Here is a 16,236-nt window from a genome sequence, read left to right on the forward strand (position 1 = left end):
AAATTGTAATCATCATGATAATAACTCTTATGTAAATCTTTCGATAGCTCTGATAAAGTTCACACAACATAAACAGTTCCTTCAACTTGAAAACATAGCAATCATAAAAACAGTTAAGCGAAACCATTCATTATAAAATAAAATAACACCAATGTGTGTTATGAATAGTTGAAATAACAATACAATACATTGAAACAAACAATTAATCTGCTAAAGGTAAGACACAAAGCTTAGACACTGGTCGTTTGATTAAAGAATTTTTATAGCGCAACGTGACAACTCGCGTAACGTTGTCCACTCCAGGGTGTTTCTCAACAATTTGACCTAACAACCACCGAGCTGGAGGCAAATCAAGCTCCTTTACTAGAACCACATCTCCAACCTTTGGTTCAGGGACAACCTGTGTCCACTTATATCTTTGCATGAAACGTGTAAGATATTCTTGCGACCAACGCCGCCAAAAATCCTGTAACATTCGTTGTAAAAGTTGCCATCTTCTTAATGAATTAACTGGCGAATGTTCGTAGTTATGATCTGGAACAGCTAATAAAGGTTCACCCACCAGAAAATGTCCGGGTGTTAAGGGCATGGGATCACCTTGATCTTGGATACATGTCATTGGTCTTGAATTTAGACAGGCTTCAATCTGCGCAAGCACTGTAGTTATCTCTTCAAACGTCAGTGTTGAATTGCCAATTATTCGCTTCAGATGAAATTTACAGGACCGTACACCAGCTTCCCAAAGACCTCCGAAATTGGGGGCTTGTGGTGGAATAAAGTGCCACTGTGTTCGGTTTGTAGCCAAACAATCTGCGATCTCGGGTAGAAATCTTGATTTTTCTTCATCAAACAACTCTTTTAACTCTCTGGCTGCTCCCACGAAATTTGTCCCATTGTCACTGTATAATTCGCTGCAATGACCTCGACGTGACACGAACCGCTTGAATGCAGCCAAAAACGCCTGCGAAGTCAAATCGCTCACTGCTTCTAAATGTATAGCACGCGTTGCCATACATACGAATAGACATATGTATCCTTTGTAGGATTTATTACCTCGACCCTTTGATACCCGTATGTTTATTTGGGCCTGCGTAATCAACGCCTGAATGAAGAAACGCTCTACTTATGTTCACTCTCGGTGAAGGTAATTGCCCCATCAGTTGAGGTTTGTTTGTTGCTGCGTATCTAATGCAGGTGACACATTTCCTGCAATATAATTTAACTATTGATTTAAGACCAATGATATAATATTTATCTCGAATGATGTTTATCATCAACTGTGGCGCTCCGTGCAGTGTAACTTTGTGTGCATTTCGTATAACGAGAGTCGTCAACAGCGATTGCTTTGGTAAAATGATGGGATGCTTTTGGTCTTCATCTAATTCAGCGTAATGCAGCCGCCCACCAACTCGGAGTAATTCCGAGTCGTCCAGCTGTGGATTCAGAGTGGTAAGTACACTTTTCTTGCTTACTGGTTTTCCTTGCTTAACATCCTTCCACTCCTCAAAGAATGCTTGAAGTTGACACTTTTTTATCATTATTATCAACGCATCATCAATTTCTTTCTTTAGGAGGTACTGATGTTTTGGTTTCTCTTTACACAGGAATCTGCGGCAATATGCTACGACTCTCAGCAACTTCGTCAACGATGAGAATTTCGCCCAGATGTCGTCAACTTCGCCGTGATCTTCTACTGAAGTAGCAAGGTGAGTTTTTATTTTCCTTTCTTCTAAATTTGTCTCCAATCCCTTAGGATTAGGATATTGAATATCCTTTTCATTCAACCATGAAGGTCCTCTTAACCAGAGCTCCAATCCAATCAATTCAGAGGCCCGAATGCCCCGTGATGCACAATCTGCTGGATTATGTTCAGATTTGACATGTGACCATTGGTTACGGTCTGTGACAGTCAGTATCTCTGAACACCTGTTCCCGATGAATGTTTTCCAACGACTAGGATGACTGCTCAACCACGCAAGCACTATCTCAGAGTCAGTCCAAGCGTGTATATTTGATTTCGGTATGTTCAAAACACCCGACACTTCAATAAGCAGTTTCGCTAGCAGAACAGCACCTGATAATTCCAATCTTGGAAGACTGAGTTGTTTGATTGGGGATACTCTTGTTTTTGCTGTAATCAAACTGACATGAACTCCTCCTCTTGCATCTATAACTCGCAAGTATATGACTGCAGCAAATGCAGAATTGGAAGCATCACAGAAACCATGGAGTTCCACTAACTTCGCGTCAGACTTGTAGTATACCCAGCGCTTCAACCGACATTGTGTCAGGTCAGAAAGATCTTCCCTATACTTCGTCCATTCTTGCAATAGCGGTTGTGGTAATTCCTCGTCCCAGCCGATACCCGCAAGCCATAACTTCTGTATGAAAATCTTTGCCTTGATTATACTCGGTGCTATCCAGCCTTGTAGATCGTACAACTTTGAAATATCCGAGATAACCTTTCTTTTTGTTACAGGTGCAGACATCGGAGGCAACTGAACTGCGTACACGAACTCATCGGAAGTTCGACTCCAGGTAAGTTCCAATATCTTGTTAGTAGCTTCTAATTTGACTTCTATCTTCTTTTCATCTTGCTTTCCTAAACTGTCTTGTTGTATTTGCTTCAACATTACTTCACTGTTGCTTGCCCATTTTTGCAATTCGAAACCTCCCCTTTTTAACAATTCATTCATTTGCTTGTATATTTCGATTGCTTCTTCTTCGCTTTCGCAACCCGACATCAAATCATCCATATAAAATTCATGTTTTACTCTTTCAGCTGCTAGAGGGAAGTCTTTCCCTTCATCCTTTGCCACTTGTATCAAGCTCTTTACAGCCAGATAAGGTGCTGAAGAAGTTCCAAATGTAACGCGAAGCATCTTGTATTCCTTGATGTTCTCTTCCGGTGTCTCACGCCACAAAATACGCTGGAATTCTGAGTCTTCGTCACTAACCTTTATTTGGCGGTACATTTTGACTATATCTGCAATGAAGCAGATTGGATACATACGCCAACGCATTATTATATGGCGCAACTCTGGTTGCAATCTAGGGCCTACCATTAAATCGTCGTTTAAAGATACGCCGTTCGTGCCTTTGCATGACGCATCAAAGACCGCCCGAAACTTGGTAGTTTGTCTGTCTTCGCGTATGACAGCGTGATATGGTATGTAACAACCCTTTGCTTTGTTGTCATGAATTTCCTTCATGTGATTTAACTCTAAGTATTCATCAAATACTTTCTTGTATTCCTGTTTCAGACGCTCATCTTTCTGCATTTTCTTCTCAAGATAGTGGAATCTCTTCAACGCAATGTCCCGTGAATGACCATCGGCGCAGGCTGGTTCACTATCTCGAAATGGAAGTTTGACAACATATCGTCCCTCTTCATCTCGTGTGGTGGTTGAATGGAAGATATCTTCACACCGCTGCTCTTCGATTGACAAAATCTTATGTTTGTTGGACGGCTCTGCTTCAACCTCCCAGAAAGACTTAAGCAATTCTTCTACAGGCTCTACATGTGTGTGCAATGTTGTAACTTTGATGTTTGTGTTTTGATCCGACTTGACCGCTCCAAATAATATCCATCCCAGGGTTGTATTTTGTGCCGCTAAAGACCCTGAGGGACATTTGATAATACCATCTTGAATAATCCTAGCATAAACCTCCGCCCCTAATAAGATGTCTATCTTATTCGAAGTGTGATATTCCGGGTCAGCTAACGTTACGAGTTCTAACTCCGGCCATGAGGTGATTGATACAGCAGTTGAAGGTAAGTCTCTCGTCACTTTGTCGAGGACATACGCTGAAACACGAAACACGCAACCTGGATTGAGACGTGAACTGATTGATACCTCTACTATGGACCTTGTTGAAGGGCCCTGTTCACCTCCCAAACCTGATGTATCTACCCTGGTTGGTGTGGTTTTTAATCCAAGTAATTGAACTGCTGACCTTGCAATAAAGGACTCTTCCGACCCTTGATCTACAAGAGCTCGCAAAAGTTGATGTTTCCCGCCATTTTGTGATTCAGCTGACACTACAGCTGTTGCTAATACCTTCCGAGGTGCTACACCCTTAACAAAATGGCTGGTGATGTGTGTAGAGGTTGATGGATGCTCCTCAGATGATGAAGCATTGACAGGTGCTTTGATTTGACTCACAACTGGTGAAGCTTGATTGCCAATGGAATGATTCGCCACCGTAGTGTGCGATTCGCCCTTTATATGTAACAATGAATGGTGCCGTTTGTTACATATTTGGCACGATGTGGTACTTTTACAGTGTTTTACCGAATGATTGTTGCCCAGACAATTGAAACACAACCCTTGTGTTTGCACAAAGTTACGCTTGCTATCAAGATCCCTATTAATAAAATCCTTACAGCTTCTAAGATGGTGATTATCTTTGCACAATGCACAACTTGACTGAGCTACATGAAACGATTGATTTATTTGATTACTGTGAGAATTAAAAGTGCGCTGTTTCTGAACAAAAGTGTTTGATTTTGAATCTAAGAACTCCAACGAATGGTATTTGTTTTCCAAAAACTCTTTAAATTGTTTAATTGTTGGCAAATTATCTGAACTCGATACCAATTCGCTGACCTTAGACTCCCATTGCTTCCTACTCTCCGAATCTAATCTCTGGCTAACAATATAAATTATCATGACATCCCATGTACCAGTGTCAATACCTAACCCTTTCAAGGCATTTAAAGTTTCTGTTGTAACATCTAGTAATTGTTTGATTGCACTGGAGGACTCGGTTGAAATGCTTTTTTGACCGAAAAACCGCTGTAAAATGCTATTAACTAAATACTGTTTATTGTTGTATCGGCTTTTCAAAAGAGTCCAGCATTGCTCGTAACTATCATTAGTTATGGGTATATGTCGTAATAATTGTTCAGCTTCTCCCTTGAGATGTCCCTTCAAGTGATGTAATTTCTGTACATCATCAATTTCATTATTGTCGTGAATGAGTGAAACAAATAGATCCCTGAAACTCATCCATTCTGTATAAAGTCCAGAAAATGTTGGAATTGTAATCTTTGGTAGCCTGACATGACTGGTCTTTGAAGTTGTAGCCTTTGACATGTGCACCGAAGTATAGAAGTTACTTGGATTTGGTTTCAATCGGTTGAGTGCATCTTTCAGTGCGCATTTATAATCCAAGTAATTTTCCTCAGTTACGTCGTATACTGTTTCCGTTCCATACACAGAATTTGCCACATCTTGTGCTGCGTAGGCTTTAATCAATTCGTCATGTCCTGAAGAAAACTTTTTCCACAGTGATTCCAAATTTTCTAGTCGCGATTCTACATATGAAACTGTCACGCGTTCCTTGGGTGACTTTCTGAAGTTAGTATGTCCTTTCGCGATGCGTACAGAAACGTCAACAAGCAATGATATTTCCGCGTCCATATTGACAATAATGAATTGAAATTACAAGTTGAAGTGTTCCAAAAAAAAATTCCAAATCCAGAGATAGATGAAAATAAAAATGTTCAAAGTCCGTTGAAAATTTATAATTTAGTCGTAAATAATGTTTTAGAACAAAAGGGTATCATGTCCGCAATACTTTTGTTGAAGGTGTACGAAATTGGTCACCTTTCCCCTTTTCATTTTTCCGGGGGGTACGAAACGTATATGATTTCCCCTTTTGCGAATTTTGTTGAAAATGGTTTTTGATTATTGTAAGCACTTTTAAATCCGTAATTGATAACTGGAAACCCGATGTGCGACACTAATAATTAACTTGAATGTACTCACAGTTTATCTTCTTAGATTGAAACTTAAAAACACTGCACTTCCCTTTATATCCGGTTCGAAGGACCATGAATAAAATTGGTGTAATTTCTTCTCTATTTTGTTGTAATTTAAATAAAAATACGAAAATTATATTAAAGGGCGACTATATTTGATGATATGACAGATGTGAGTGAAAATTTGGTGACACATTTCTTTTTACTATGTTAAATTCAAATTTATGTCATTATCGAATACATTAGGAAAGTAAAAAGGTTGCAGTCTGAACAATCTACTAGAGTTAAGCCACTAAAAGTCTGCGGCGATTTTGATAGCCCTCGCAGTGCCAGTACATACAATACATACGTCATAATTTTATAGACGTTTGACGTTTAAAATAATACAACTTACACTGCGTGGGCTATCAAATCCGCTGCAGACTTTTCTTGGTCTGACTCTAAGTATTAAGCGTCTCAAAAAAACGTCACTTTTGACACTGACAGTCCAATCCATATCGTATCGAGATCTAATTTTGACGTTTATTAAAAATTTGAATCGGGCCCTGTGTCTTGTTTTAAATCTTAGAGGATATAACCAATGGAGACGCCATGTCTATAATTTTCGGTACAAAATAGTCTGCCGTTTTTTGCGGGGGAGGAGCACATCAAATGTATACGTAACGTCAACATAGCCATGTCAGATAAACGTCAGTCCATACATGTGTTTGACATGTGGTTGACCATTGGCCGCCTTATTTCGACAGAGGGGAACGCCTGTTAATGACCACTCCGTTGGTTATATTCTCTAAGATTTAAATACTTTACTAAGGCCCACTTGCACCACTCCACTAACCCGGAGTTAACCGGGTAAACCTGTAGTTACCATGGTTACCAGTACAATTTGGCACTGGGTTGACAGATAAACCGCTTAACCCCGGGTTAGTAGGATGGTGCAAGTGGGCCTAAGGGTAGGGCTGGGATGGGACCGCTACAATGAGGAGATAAGAGTCGTGTCTTTATTTTCCTTTCGCGTTGACGTGACGCGTGACCTACTTAGTGGGGCAACTTAGAACAGCTAACGCTTGACGAAATAAACGACGTACAAAATTACAACAAAACTATTAGGTACTTGCTAATCCGCAAAATGAAATAATTACTTGATACTTAGTTAATCAGTGCTACTAAACTTACTTGCGTATTTCTAAAAAAAAATAAGTACTCAAATATTTATAGGCCAGGATTTAGAGACCTAGGGCCCCTAGGCACTTGGTAATATGGCACTTAGAATATAGGGGGCCCCCTTTCCCCAACCACCACCAAGAGTAGGTACAAGATTCGACACGTGTTTCGCCTCTTTACGAGGAATCATCATGAGACGGTGGATAGTGGAAATGTTGACGGTCAGGCGTCCAAGATATTTTGCGGATTAGCATAATATAGATTTCCGCAAAGTACCTAACACCTGATTCTATTAATGATGAAATAAACGACAGACAGTGATTAATGATAAAATATACTTATGTACCAAAAAAATACCTAAAATTTTCATCAGGTAGTAGCCATAATTATATACCTACTTACTAACTCATTAAATGATTAAACCATGATTAAACAGATCCCTGAATTTAGGTTAGGTTTGGTTAAGTACACGAACATAATTTAGGTGTTAATTTTGGAGGATTCGCGTTTAAATATACTTATGCGTATGAGTTTTATGAGCAGGTAACTAAATACTTAGTGTTTTTATTTAATAAAAAGTGTTCTCTCTGTTGTTTAGTATGGAAGCAAAACGTGTGTCATGTCATGAGACGCCGGGAACCGGAAAATTCAGCGTATTTTACGAAAACAAGACTGGATATAGAAAGTATAGTGACAAATGCTCCTTCATTTTGAGCATGATTGGTTGAAATAGCCTACCATAAGAACGCGTTGTGTACGCGTGCTTGTGTTTATTTACAAAAAAAATACTAATAGCAAAAAAAGTCATAGAGGAATATATACCTAGGTATATTTTTTTACTAACTTATTATTGTTTTATGTAATTATGCCTTGTAAAATACCTATAGTATTTTAAAAATAATTTCCAAAGAAATAAAAAAGAAGTGACTAAAGTGCAAAAATGTAAGCCATCCTATATCCCACTTATTTTCATGGAAATAAATAAAAAAAAAACACTAAAATAATACTAAAATTATATTTCTAACATACGGCACGCAGAGGAGAGCCGTCAGTTTTAAATTCATATTGTAATTGAAATTAAAATTTCACATTAATCAAAATAATTTCACGTAATTATCCTGTCAACCGTAGGTATACGAGAACAGACGGTGCTTCGTCTAATATATTCTCGTATGCAGTAAAATTTGACAGGACCTACTTGGAAATTCTGAATTTTAATATTATGCAGATTAGGCGGACGCTCTCCGCGCTTGACTCTAAATAACCTGAAAGTCTGCACTAATAAAAACTCTGTGGTATTTCTACAAAAAACCTTCCGAACAAATAGTATTAACTACCCACAGTCCGTTTTTTTTAGCATTAGAAAGAACTTCGCAGAAGTAAGCTTGTGGTTCCAAATCCGGCACTTTTAGCGGTAATAATTTGAAGTAAATTATATGTATTGACTATGCTACATTACATAATTCAATAATTATTAACAATTAAAGAGCCTAATAAAAACTGCACGCTTGCTTCTGTGGAGTTCTTTCTAAGGCTAAAAATACGGAACCCTAAAAACGAACTATATAGAGAAGGGACCTCTACCGTATTAAAAAGCTATTAAGGTAGGTATGCTTATTTTTTTAGATATCATGAAAAAATTAAAATGGAAAATGAAAAACTTAGCATTAGTTCCCTAAGCTTGCATCCCTAGTGTTTCATCACTTTTGAATGAAATTACCTAATTACAGGCTAATTAGGTACCTATCTATTTCTCAAATCGATTGCTGAAGTACAATTAAGTAATTAAGGTGTATTCGGGTAATAGTAGGTACCGAATATCGGATAATTCCGAAATTCAGATGAAAATCACCCTTAATTCCATCATAATAAAAGTTTCTTTTAGGAATTATCCGACAGTTTTTGACATTCGGAATTACCAGAGTAAACCTTATAATTATTGTACATATATTTGATTGAACGGTGCCGTAAACATAACGTAATAACACACCACGAAGCAAATTTTATGCTTTATGAAGCTACTGAATTTAAAGATGTAAAACTAACCGTCGGTGGCACGTTTGCATCGTAAGCGGCCCGCGTTCAGACGTAATCTGGCTAATTCAGATGAATTATTCAGCAGTGGTACGACCTGATGACGTGTTAACGCCGGTGCTAATCGGCCCAGTCAGTTGCCGTTTGCTATTTAGAAGGAGCACAGTTTGCCAAAAGCTGGCTGCATCGCATTTACGCTAGTTGTTCTTATAGACTTTAGAATTTAGTGCAGAGTGTAGGAATAATCATCAGCATTACTCATTAGGAACTCGTATATTTAACCTATATACAAGGTTATTCGGTTCAAAAATAGACAACTTAATCCAGACTTGGACCAGATTTAAAAAATCCGAGGCCTCATTGCTAATTAATAGTTAGTCTTAAAATTATTGCCTAAGAAAACATACTAAAAGATATTGTTATAGGGTGGTACCTACTTAAATTATTGCCTAAAAACTGAGTATGCCCTTTGAAACGTGTCTTGCTACTCGTATTTCAGCCAGTCTCGGTACAAAAAGTATAGGTAGGTACATTGACTGAACTAGCATGACAAATACGAACGTTTCCGAGAAAATACGATGGAAAACAATTATGCACTACATTTGTATACTATACTAATGATAGTTGAACTCCCTCTATTATCACTACCTACCTATAAGCGCATGTCGCATGCAATTAAGCAACTGCTAGTGAATTATTTCTTTAATTTAAGCGAGTGTGCGCGCCTCGGAGTATAAAGTAGACAAAAGTTAATTAGGGATTCTGCTAGGAGGGTTTTTCAAACGACTGCGATAAATCTTAGACATCTGCCGCCTGAATGGAAATAGGGTATTCTCCTACTAGTCAAATCGGTTTCTTTTTAGGGTTCCGTACCCAAAGGGTCCGTCCGTCCTTCCGTCCGTCCGTCCGTCTGTCACCAGGCTGTATCTCACGAACCGTGATAGCTAGACAGTTGAAATTTTCACAGATTATGTATTTCTGTTGCCGCTATAACAACAAATACTAAAAACAGAATAAAATAAAGATTTAAATGGGGCTCCCATACAACAAACGTGATTTTTGACCAAAGTTAAGCAACGTCGGGCGGGGTCAGTACTTGGATGGGTGACCGTTTTTTTTTGTTTTTTTTTTGCATTGTGGTGCGGAACCCTTCGTGCGCGAGTCCGACTCGCACTTGCCCGGTTTTTTTAGAACTGTCAAAACGATTTGCTAATATGGAATTTGTATGAAACATTACACAATGACCTCACTGTCAACTCGCTTACTTTTTACATTATATTTCCATCCGAATTATTAGATAGAACTTATGTTTAAAAGTAACTGTTCTGTTTGTCTCTTCTTCTTCCTCGCGTTATCCCGGCATTCTGCCTGGGGTCCGCTTGACAACTAATCCCATGATTTGACGTAGGCACCAGTTTTTACGAAAGCGACTGCCATCTGACCTTCCAACCCAGAGGGTAAACTAGGCCTTATTGGGATTAGTCCGGTTTCCTCACGATGTTGTCCTTCACCGAAAAGCGACTGGTAAATATCAAATGATATTTCGTACATAAGTTCCGAAAAACTCATTGGTACGAGCCGGGGTTTGAACCCGCGACCTCCAGATTGCAAGTCGCACGCTCTTACCGCTAGGCCACCAGGCTGTATCTCACGAACCGTGATAGCTAGACAGTTGAAATTTTCACAGATTATGTATTTCTGTTGCCGCTATAACAACAAATACTAAAAACAGAATAAAATAAAGATTTAAATGGGGCTCCCATACAACAAACGTGATTTTTGACCAAAGTTAAGCAACGTCGGGCGGGGTCAGTACTTGGATGGGTGACCGTTTTTTTTTGTTTTTTTTTTTTGCATTGTGGTGCGGAACCCTTCGTGCGCGAGTCCGACTCGCACTTGCCCGGTTTTTTTAGAACTGTCAAAACGATTTGCTAATATGGAATTTGTATGAAACATTACACAATGACCTCACTGTCAACTCGCTTACTTTTTACATTATATTTCCATCCGAATTATTAGATAGAACTTATGTTTAAAAGTAACTGTTCTGTTTGTGTAATCTTTATTATTCCATGCATGGTGTGATTTTTTTAGTCAAATACCCTATTACGAGTACTGCATTGTTGAACTGCGACAGGACGGAGGGTCAATGCCCCAATAGTCATTGATTGTTACCTAGGTATATGGTTTTTAACCCCCGATGCAAAAAGAGGGGTGTTATATGTTTGTAGCTCTCCAACGAATCGACCGACTTCGATGCGATTTTTACGTAAAAGCGTGTTTCCTTGCGGTGGTTATTAAGCTATGTTTGATAGAAATCGATCCACCAGGTTGAAGAGAATCAGCTCTTTTCCAAAATAATGTAGGCATTTTTGGCATAAAATGCATTTTTTGCATAAGGTGTATTCGGGTAATACCGAATGTCGGATAATTCCGAAATTCAGATGAAACCAGGCGTGGCTCACTCCGCGATTTCTTCGCTTTGCTACAGGTAGCTAAAAGTGCATCCGTTCGACCCCAATTTTGGGGTTTGCCATAAGCCGCGCGTGGCGCTATCGCCACCTAGCGGCCATATCTGTGCTGATCGTGACAGACGCGTTTTGCTAGAGAGAGAGTCTTCTGTACCTAGTACTATTATTTATTCTGTGTCTTAACGTCGGATCTATCGGGTTAAAGGTAGAATAAAACATATTGATTATACATGCATTGTATTTTATTACACTGTACAATAAATATTGGGCTGTATACAAAATATAGAGGAATTCCAAAAGATATTGTCAACACTCTAGCATACAATAACACGAGTGTAAAATGACTCCTAACAATATGTTTAAAATTCGTAACGTATAACTATCTAAACCATTTTTTTCAAAACATTTCTGCGTAAATATTAAAAGGACCTAGATTTGCACTTTTACTTTTTAGTACAGTCACCTGCAATAATATGCTGTTCAAAAGCCCCAAAAATATGTGACACGCCCTTATGGCTCTACAAATAAAATCAGATATTTTACGGCCTTAGTTGTGTAACGTACTGAAGGCGACTGTACTTATTCAAATGAATATCTACAGTTATCATCAACTGTCAAGTTCACAGGCAAAAACCTACATAGCTCGTAAAAATTACAGGGTAGGCTAAAGTAAGGACGCTAAGCACGATTAATTTCGTACATTGACCCGCCATTTTCTAGCTCTGTCGCACGCGCATAATTATATTGCTGTCCCGCTCGCACAGTGGCATTAACCACCGGCATCATCGGCGGAACAGCAATATAATTATGCGCGTGCAATAGGGATAGGAAATGGCAGGTCACTGAACGAAATTCTTCGGCGTCCATAACCAATGAGAATATAACTTTTAATCCTTTTAATTTGTACGCACAAATGTTTGAAAAGGCTATAACCGCTTATCCATTAGCCTCGGGTGCTATCTTTATTCTGCCAAATAATTTGTATAAGCCAATTAAAATAATCTATATCTAAGGTTCACTTGGTGTTACGTAAGAATTGACACCCTCGGCTTCATTTAGTAACACTACTTGATGCTTAGAGTCACTGTTACATGATAGTACCATCGCTCACACTGCTAACTGTAGTCGCCATCAGATATATCGGAGCGGCCGAGGTGTTCACAATATCTGAACATGCACTCTAACGCCTTGACAATAGAGGCGTGTTCAGATATTTGTGAGCGCCTTGGCCGCTCTGATATATGGCGACTGTACATCGGTGGACCTTATGCCTTTTGTACCTCATACAATTAAAGTTTCGTTCATTCCATTCGTGCCAGAGGGCGTACCGCGAACCACGTTCGACGTGTTGCCTCCCTGTCACACTTACGTACGAATTTACAAGTGCGATAGAGAGGTAACACGTCGGAACGTAGTTCGCGGTAGGTCCTCAGCTTTCGACCTGTAAATAAAAAGTATATAATGTTGGATGAGGTAAGATTAAGATTGTGGCAAAGGTAAACATTTGTAGGAAATCCTTATACCATTTTCCCCTGTCCCGAACAAATTAAACTGTATCTCTAACCCCACATGACCTTAGTCGTTTCAAAATTGGTTTTAAATTGCTAATTATTTATTTCTGAACTTATCTATTTTCTTAATTATACTCATGATGTAACAGTAATTCCTGCACCGTCATAACAGCATCATAACAATCACATCGCCCGACTTGGTCGCGGCTCTTTGAGACCCATATTCCACCTCCTAACCTAATCGTACCATACCATCCCGCACGGGAACATTTTGTAACAACCTAATCGTACCATACCATCCCGCACGGGAACATTTTGTAACCATCAGTGTAAAAATAACGGCCAATTGTCGTTCTTAGAATATAGGTCAAACACATTTCAGAAAAAGGTCACTGCGGACAATACAGTAAAACGTGGTATACATGTAAAGTTGAAACTGTTTAAGGGCCATAACGCACTAGCGGTTAACCGCGGGAGCGGCAAAACCCGCGCGGCTAGCCGCTTTTCCAGTTTAATATGCAACCGCTAGTGCGTACATAGCCTACGTAAGCTGACCGTTTAGCTAAGAGATTAGTTTGTCGAAGGACTGCCTCACTTCAATCATAGACAGAAATAATCACACTATCTTTGTCTCACACTAGTACTAGCACCCAAAAGAAAAGGATGAGTATAGTTTTCCTGGTTCTTACTGACTGACAAATTGGTTTGACCACCTATATCTTGTGAACAATGACATTGTTCTCTAATGTTTAAGGCTACCGCCCATAACAAATACATAATAGCAATGTGTATGACCCATCAGACATTATCTTATTCGGCTACGGATGGACACCTATCCAATATTTGATCAAATTTATATTTGCATCTCACATTTTGCTTAATGAGAGCGTGAGACCTAATGCACATTTGATCAAATATTGGACAGTTGGAATACCACCCTAATGAACAAAGTCTCTTTTACCTAAGAACGGCATTTGAACCATAGATTTACCATTTTGAGTTCGCTATCACAAGTAACAATGACACAAATCGTGATCAGTTATTTTTGCTTTACAACACTGGCTTTTAATGGAAATACAGGATTTTTTTTTTAATTCTTAGGACAGTTAACTTTTTTAATGCATACATTAAACATTGTTTGAGCTTCTGACAAGCGGATACATACGACTATGTTTGCTGTGTACTTGACTTCCAAATACTAAGATACAAATCAAATCTTTTAGTGTTAAATCAATTCACAAAGTTGAATTTCACAAATATCAATTTTAAACCTGGCGCCTATTTCACCAACTTGACAAGTGACATCTGACACAGACAATTTCCTGTACATTTCCGGGTCGGTAAGCAACCACGGCTATCATCAATATTTACTTGTTGAATCAGAAATGAACGGTGAATTAACAATGTCAGGCGACAATTGTCAGCGTAGTGAAACAGGAGCCTGGGTTTTAATATTAAAGTCATATAACAAAACCTTTCACAGATCAAAGTTTTAGGTAATATAGCCAGTTTTAGATTTCGAACTTTGGTATCAAATACACTGTTAGTTCATTGACATATTTTTACAATTACGTTGATTAAAACCATCACAAAAACTAAAAGTACAACCAAATTAGTTATTAAGACAAGCATTGTCAATTACATTTAGCTGCATTTTGTACTTTTTCCTTTTTTTACAAGGTTTTAAGGGCCCACTAGACCATCGAGCCTCCCGAGCGGCGGCGTCTAGTCTCTATGGCTGGCTGCTGCTCGACGCAACGTTGACGCAACTGCGCAGCGACGCCATTTTCCATAGCGCTGACTAGACGCCGATGCTCAAAAGACGCTAGTGTGGGGTGGTCCTAAAGAATAAGGTTTTAACTTCGAGACATAAGTACTTGTTGTTTAACAAATATCAATCCTATCTTGACATTTTATACACACACTTTGCCACAAAATGTATTGATATAATTGTCCGGATTGAATTTATCTGAACTATAGTTTTAAGCGACTAAGTCCTTATAAATGTCTACTTTGTCGAGGACGCATATGGCAGATATATGTTTACCTTAATAACCTGAAGAAATCTATATTATTATACTGTAGAATGTACAGCCAAGTTATTAAACGTTATTATACCAAATATTGGCTTCTTAACTTTATCAGAAGCGTTAAAAAAATTGCGTCACGTAGCCGACACTTCTCTGTAATTCTCGTATATAGTTCATGTCAGATAAATCTAATCCTCAAAATCGGACAGGTTATAAGAATTTTATAAGTAATAATGTTAACATTAAGTCCAAATTATACTTTTTGTAAACCTTAGTAGCTAGTCTCTACAGGCGGTTTAATAGCATAAGTGTATGAAAGGTAAGTTATACTATGGGACGTCTGGTTACTTTTTGCTGTATTCCCAATCGTTTCAAGATGGCGCGTTACGAAGTAACCGCTGACTCAACCGAGCCGCCGCCATACTCGTACAATCGAAATTACGCTCTAATTAAAAAAAAAAAACAGAAATTTAACATGCTAAAAGTGTTTAGCAATGAAAACTATAGTTCGTTTTTTTAGCATTAGAAAGAACTTCGCAGAAGTAAGCTTGTGGTTCCAAATCCGGCACTTTTAGCGGTAATCATTTGAAGTAAATTATATGTATTGACCATGCTACATTAGATAATTCAATAATTATTAACAATTAAAGAGCCTGATAAAAACTGCACGCTTGCTTCTGTGAAGTTCTTTCTAATGCTAAAAAAAACGAACTATAGTACAGTCAACAAGAGCTATGAATACAGGCAGTGTCAAAAATATGTATACAGTACTTTATTGCCTGTACATTATGGTCGTGTATACAAATACATACTTTTGGCACTTTGCCTGTATTCATAGCTCTGTTGTTGACTGTACCAGACAAACATAATATATGTTACGAAAATGTTCATGTAATTTAGTTGTCTTTTTCAAATGAAAGCGTAACTTCCATTGTATGCGAGCGGCTTTTAGCGGCGCGGTTTCATAACGCTTACACCCCAGCGGAACATTTGCGTCATCCGTTAAAAGGGTTACACTGTGTTTTTTATGAACTTATTTTAATTGGGAATTCTAGAACCCAAGTTAATAGTTTGATCTAAATATCCCGTAGTGAAACATACCCTTACAATTTTAAGTGTTGACAATTCGTCTATAATTTCAGTGGCAACCGTTTGTACACGCGATGGCGCTCTTAAATGCAACGTATCACTATTATGGAAAACGCAAACCCATACAAACCCCTCTACCAAGACGGTTGACAAAACGCGAAGTAAATTAACCT

The 16,236-nt window shown here is 38.5% G+C and overlaps 3 protein-coding genes and 1 long non-coding RNA gene across 4 annotated transcripts in view; 1 reads left to right on the top strand and 3 right to left on the bottom strand.

The window, feature by feature from the left end:
• Nucleotides 1-16,236, bottom strand: part of LOC134665446 (thioredoxin domain-containing protein 17-like) — a 325,334-nt gene that overhangs the window by 208,543 nt on the left and 100,555 nt on the right. The gene's annotated exons all lie outside the window — the stretch shown is intronic.
• Nucleotides 1-16,236, top strand: part of LOC134665424 (SEC14-like protein 2) — a 127,294-nt gene that overhangs the window by 27,399 nt on the left and 83,659 nt on the right. The gene's annotated exons all lie outside the window — the stretch shown is intronic.
• LOC134665525 (uncharacterized) lies at nt 1,157-5,426 on the bottom strand. The gene is made up of 3 exons (XM_063522499.1): nt 5,123-5,426; nt 1,406-3,808; nt 1,157-1,206 (listed from the first exon to the last, which is right to left on the bottom strand). Exons 1-3 carry the CDS (start codon nt 5,424-5,426, stop codon nt 1,157-1,159), a joined length of 2,757 nt encoding a protein of 918 aa, XP_063378569.1.
• LOC134665361 (uncharacterized) lies at nt 11,658-15,535 on the bottom strand. Its single transcript, XR_010098362.1, has 2 exons — nt 13,226-15,535; nt 11,658-13,181 (listed from the first exon to the last, which is right to left on the bottom strand). It is a non-coding gene; the product is annotated as an uncharacterized LOC134665361 (long non-coding RNA).

The sequence above is a fragment of the Cydia fagiglandana genome, chromosome 6, assembly GCF_963556715.1.
Source record: "Cydia fagiglandana chromosome 6, ilCydFagi1.1, whole genome shotgun sequence".
NCBI lineage: Eukaryota > Metazoa > Arthropoda > Insecta > Lepidoptera > Tortricidae > Cydia > Cydia fagiglandana.

Excerpts from the sequence above, each read along its gene's own strand:
- LOC134665525 (XM_063522499.1), bottom strand. The coding sequence starts at position 5,426 with ATGGACGCGGAAATATCATTGCTTGTTGACGTTTCTGTACGCATCGCG. Across the intron at positions 3,809-5,122 it reads CCGATTGAAACCAAATCCAA|CGTATGTCCTCGACAAAGTG; the intron begins GTAACTTCTATA and ends TTCGTGTTTCAG. Across the intron at positions 1,207-1,405 it reads CTCGGAATTACTCCGAGTTG|GAAATGTGTCACCTGCATTA; the intron begins GTGGGCGGCTGC and ends ATTATATTGCAG.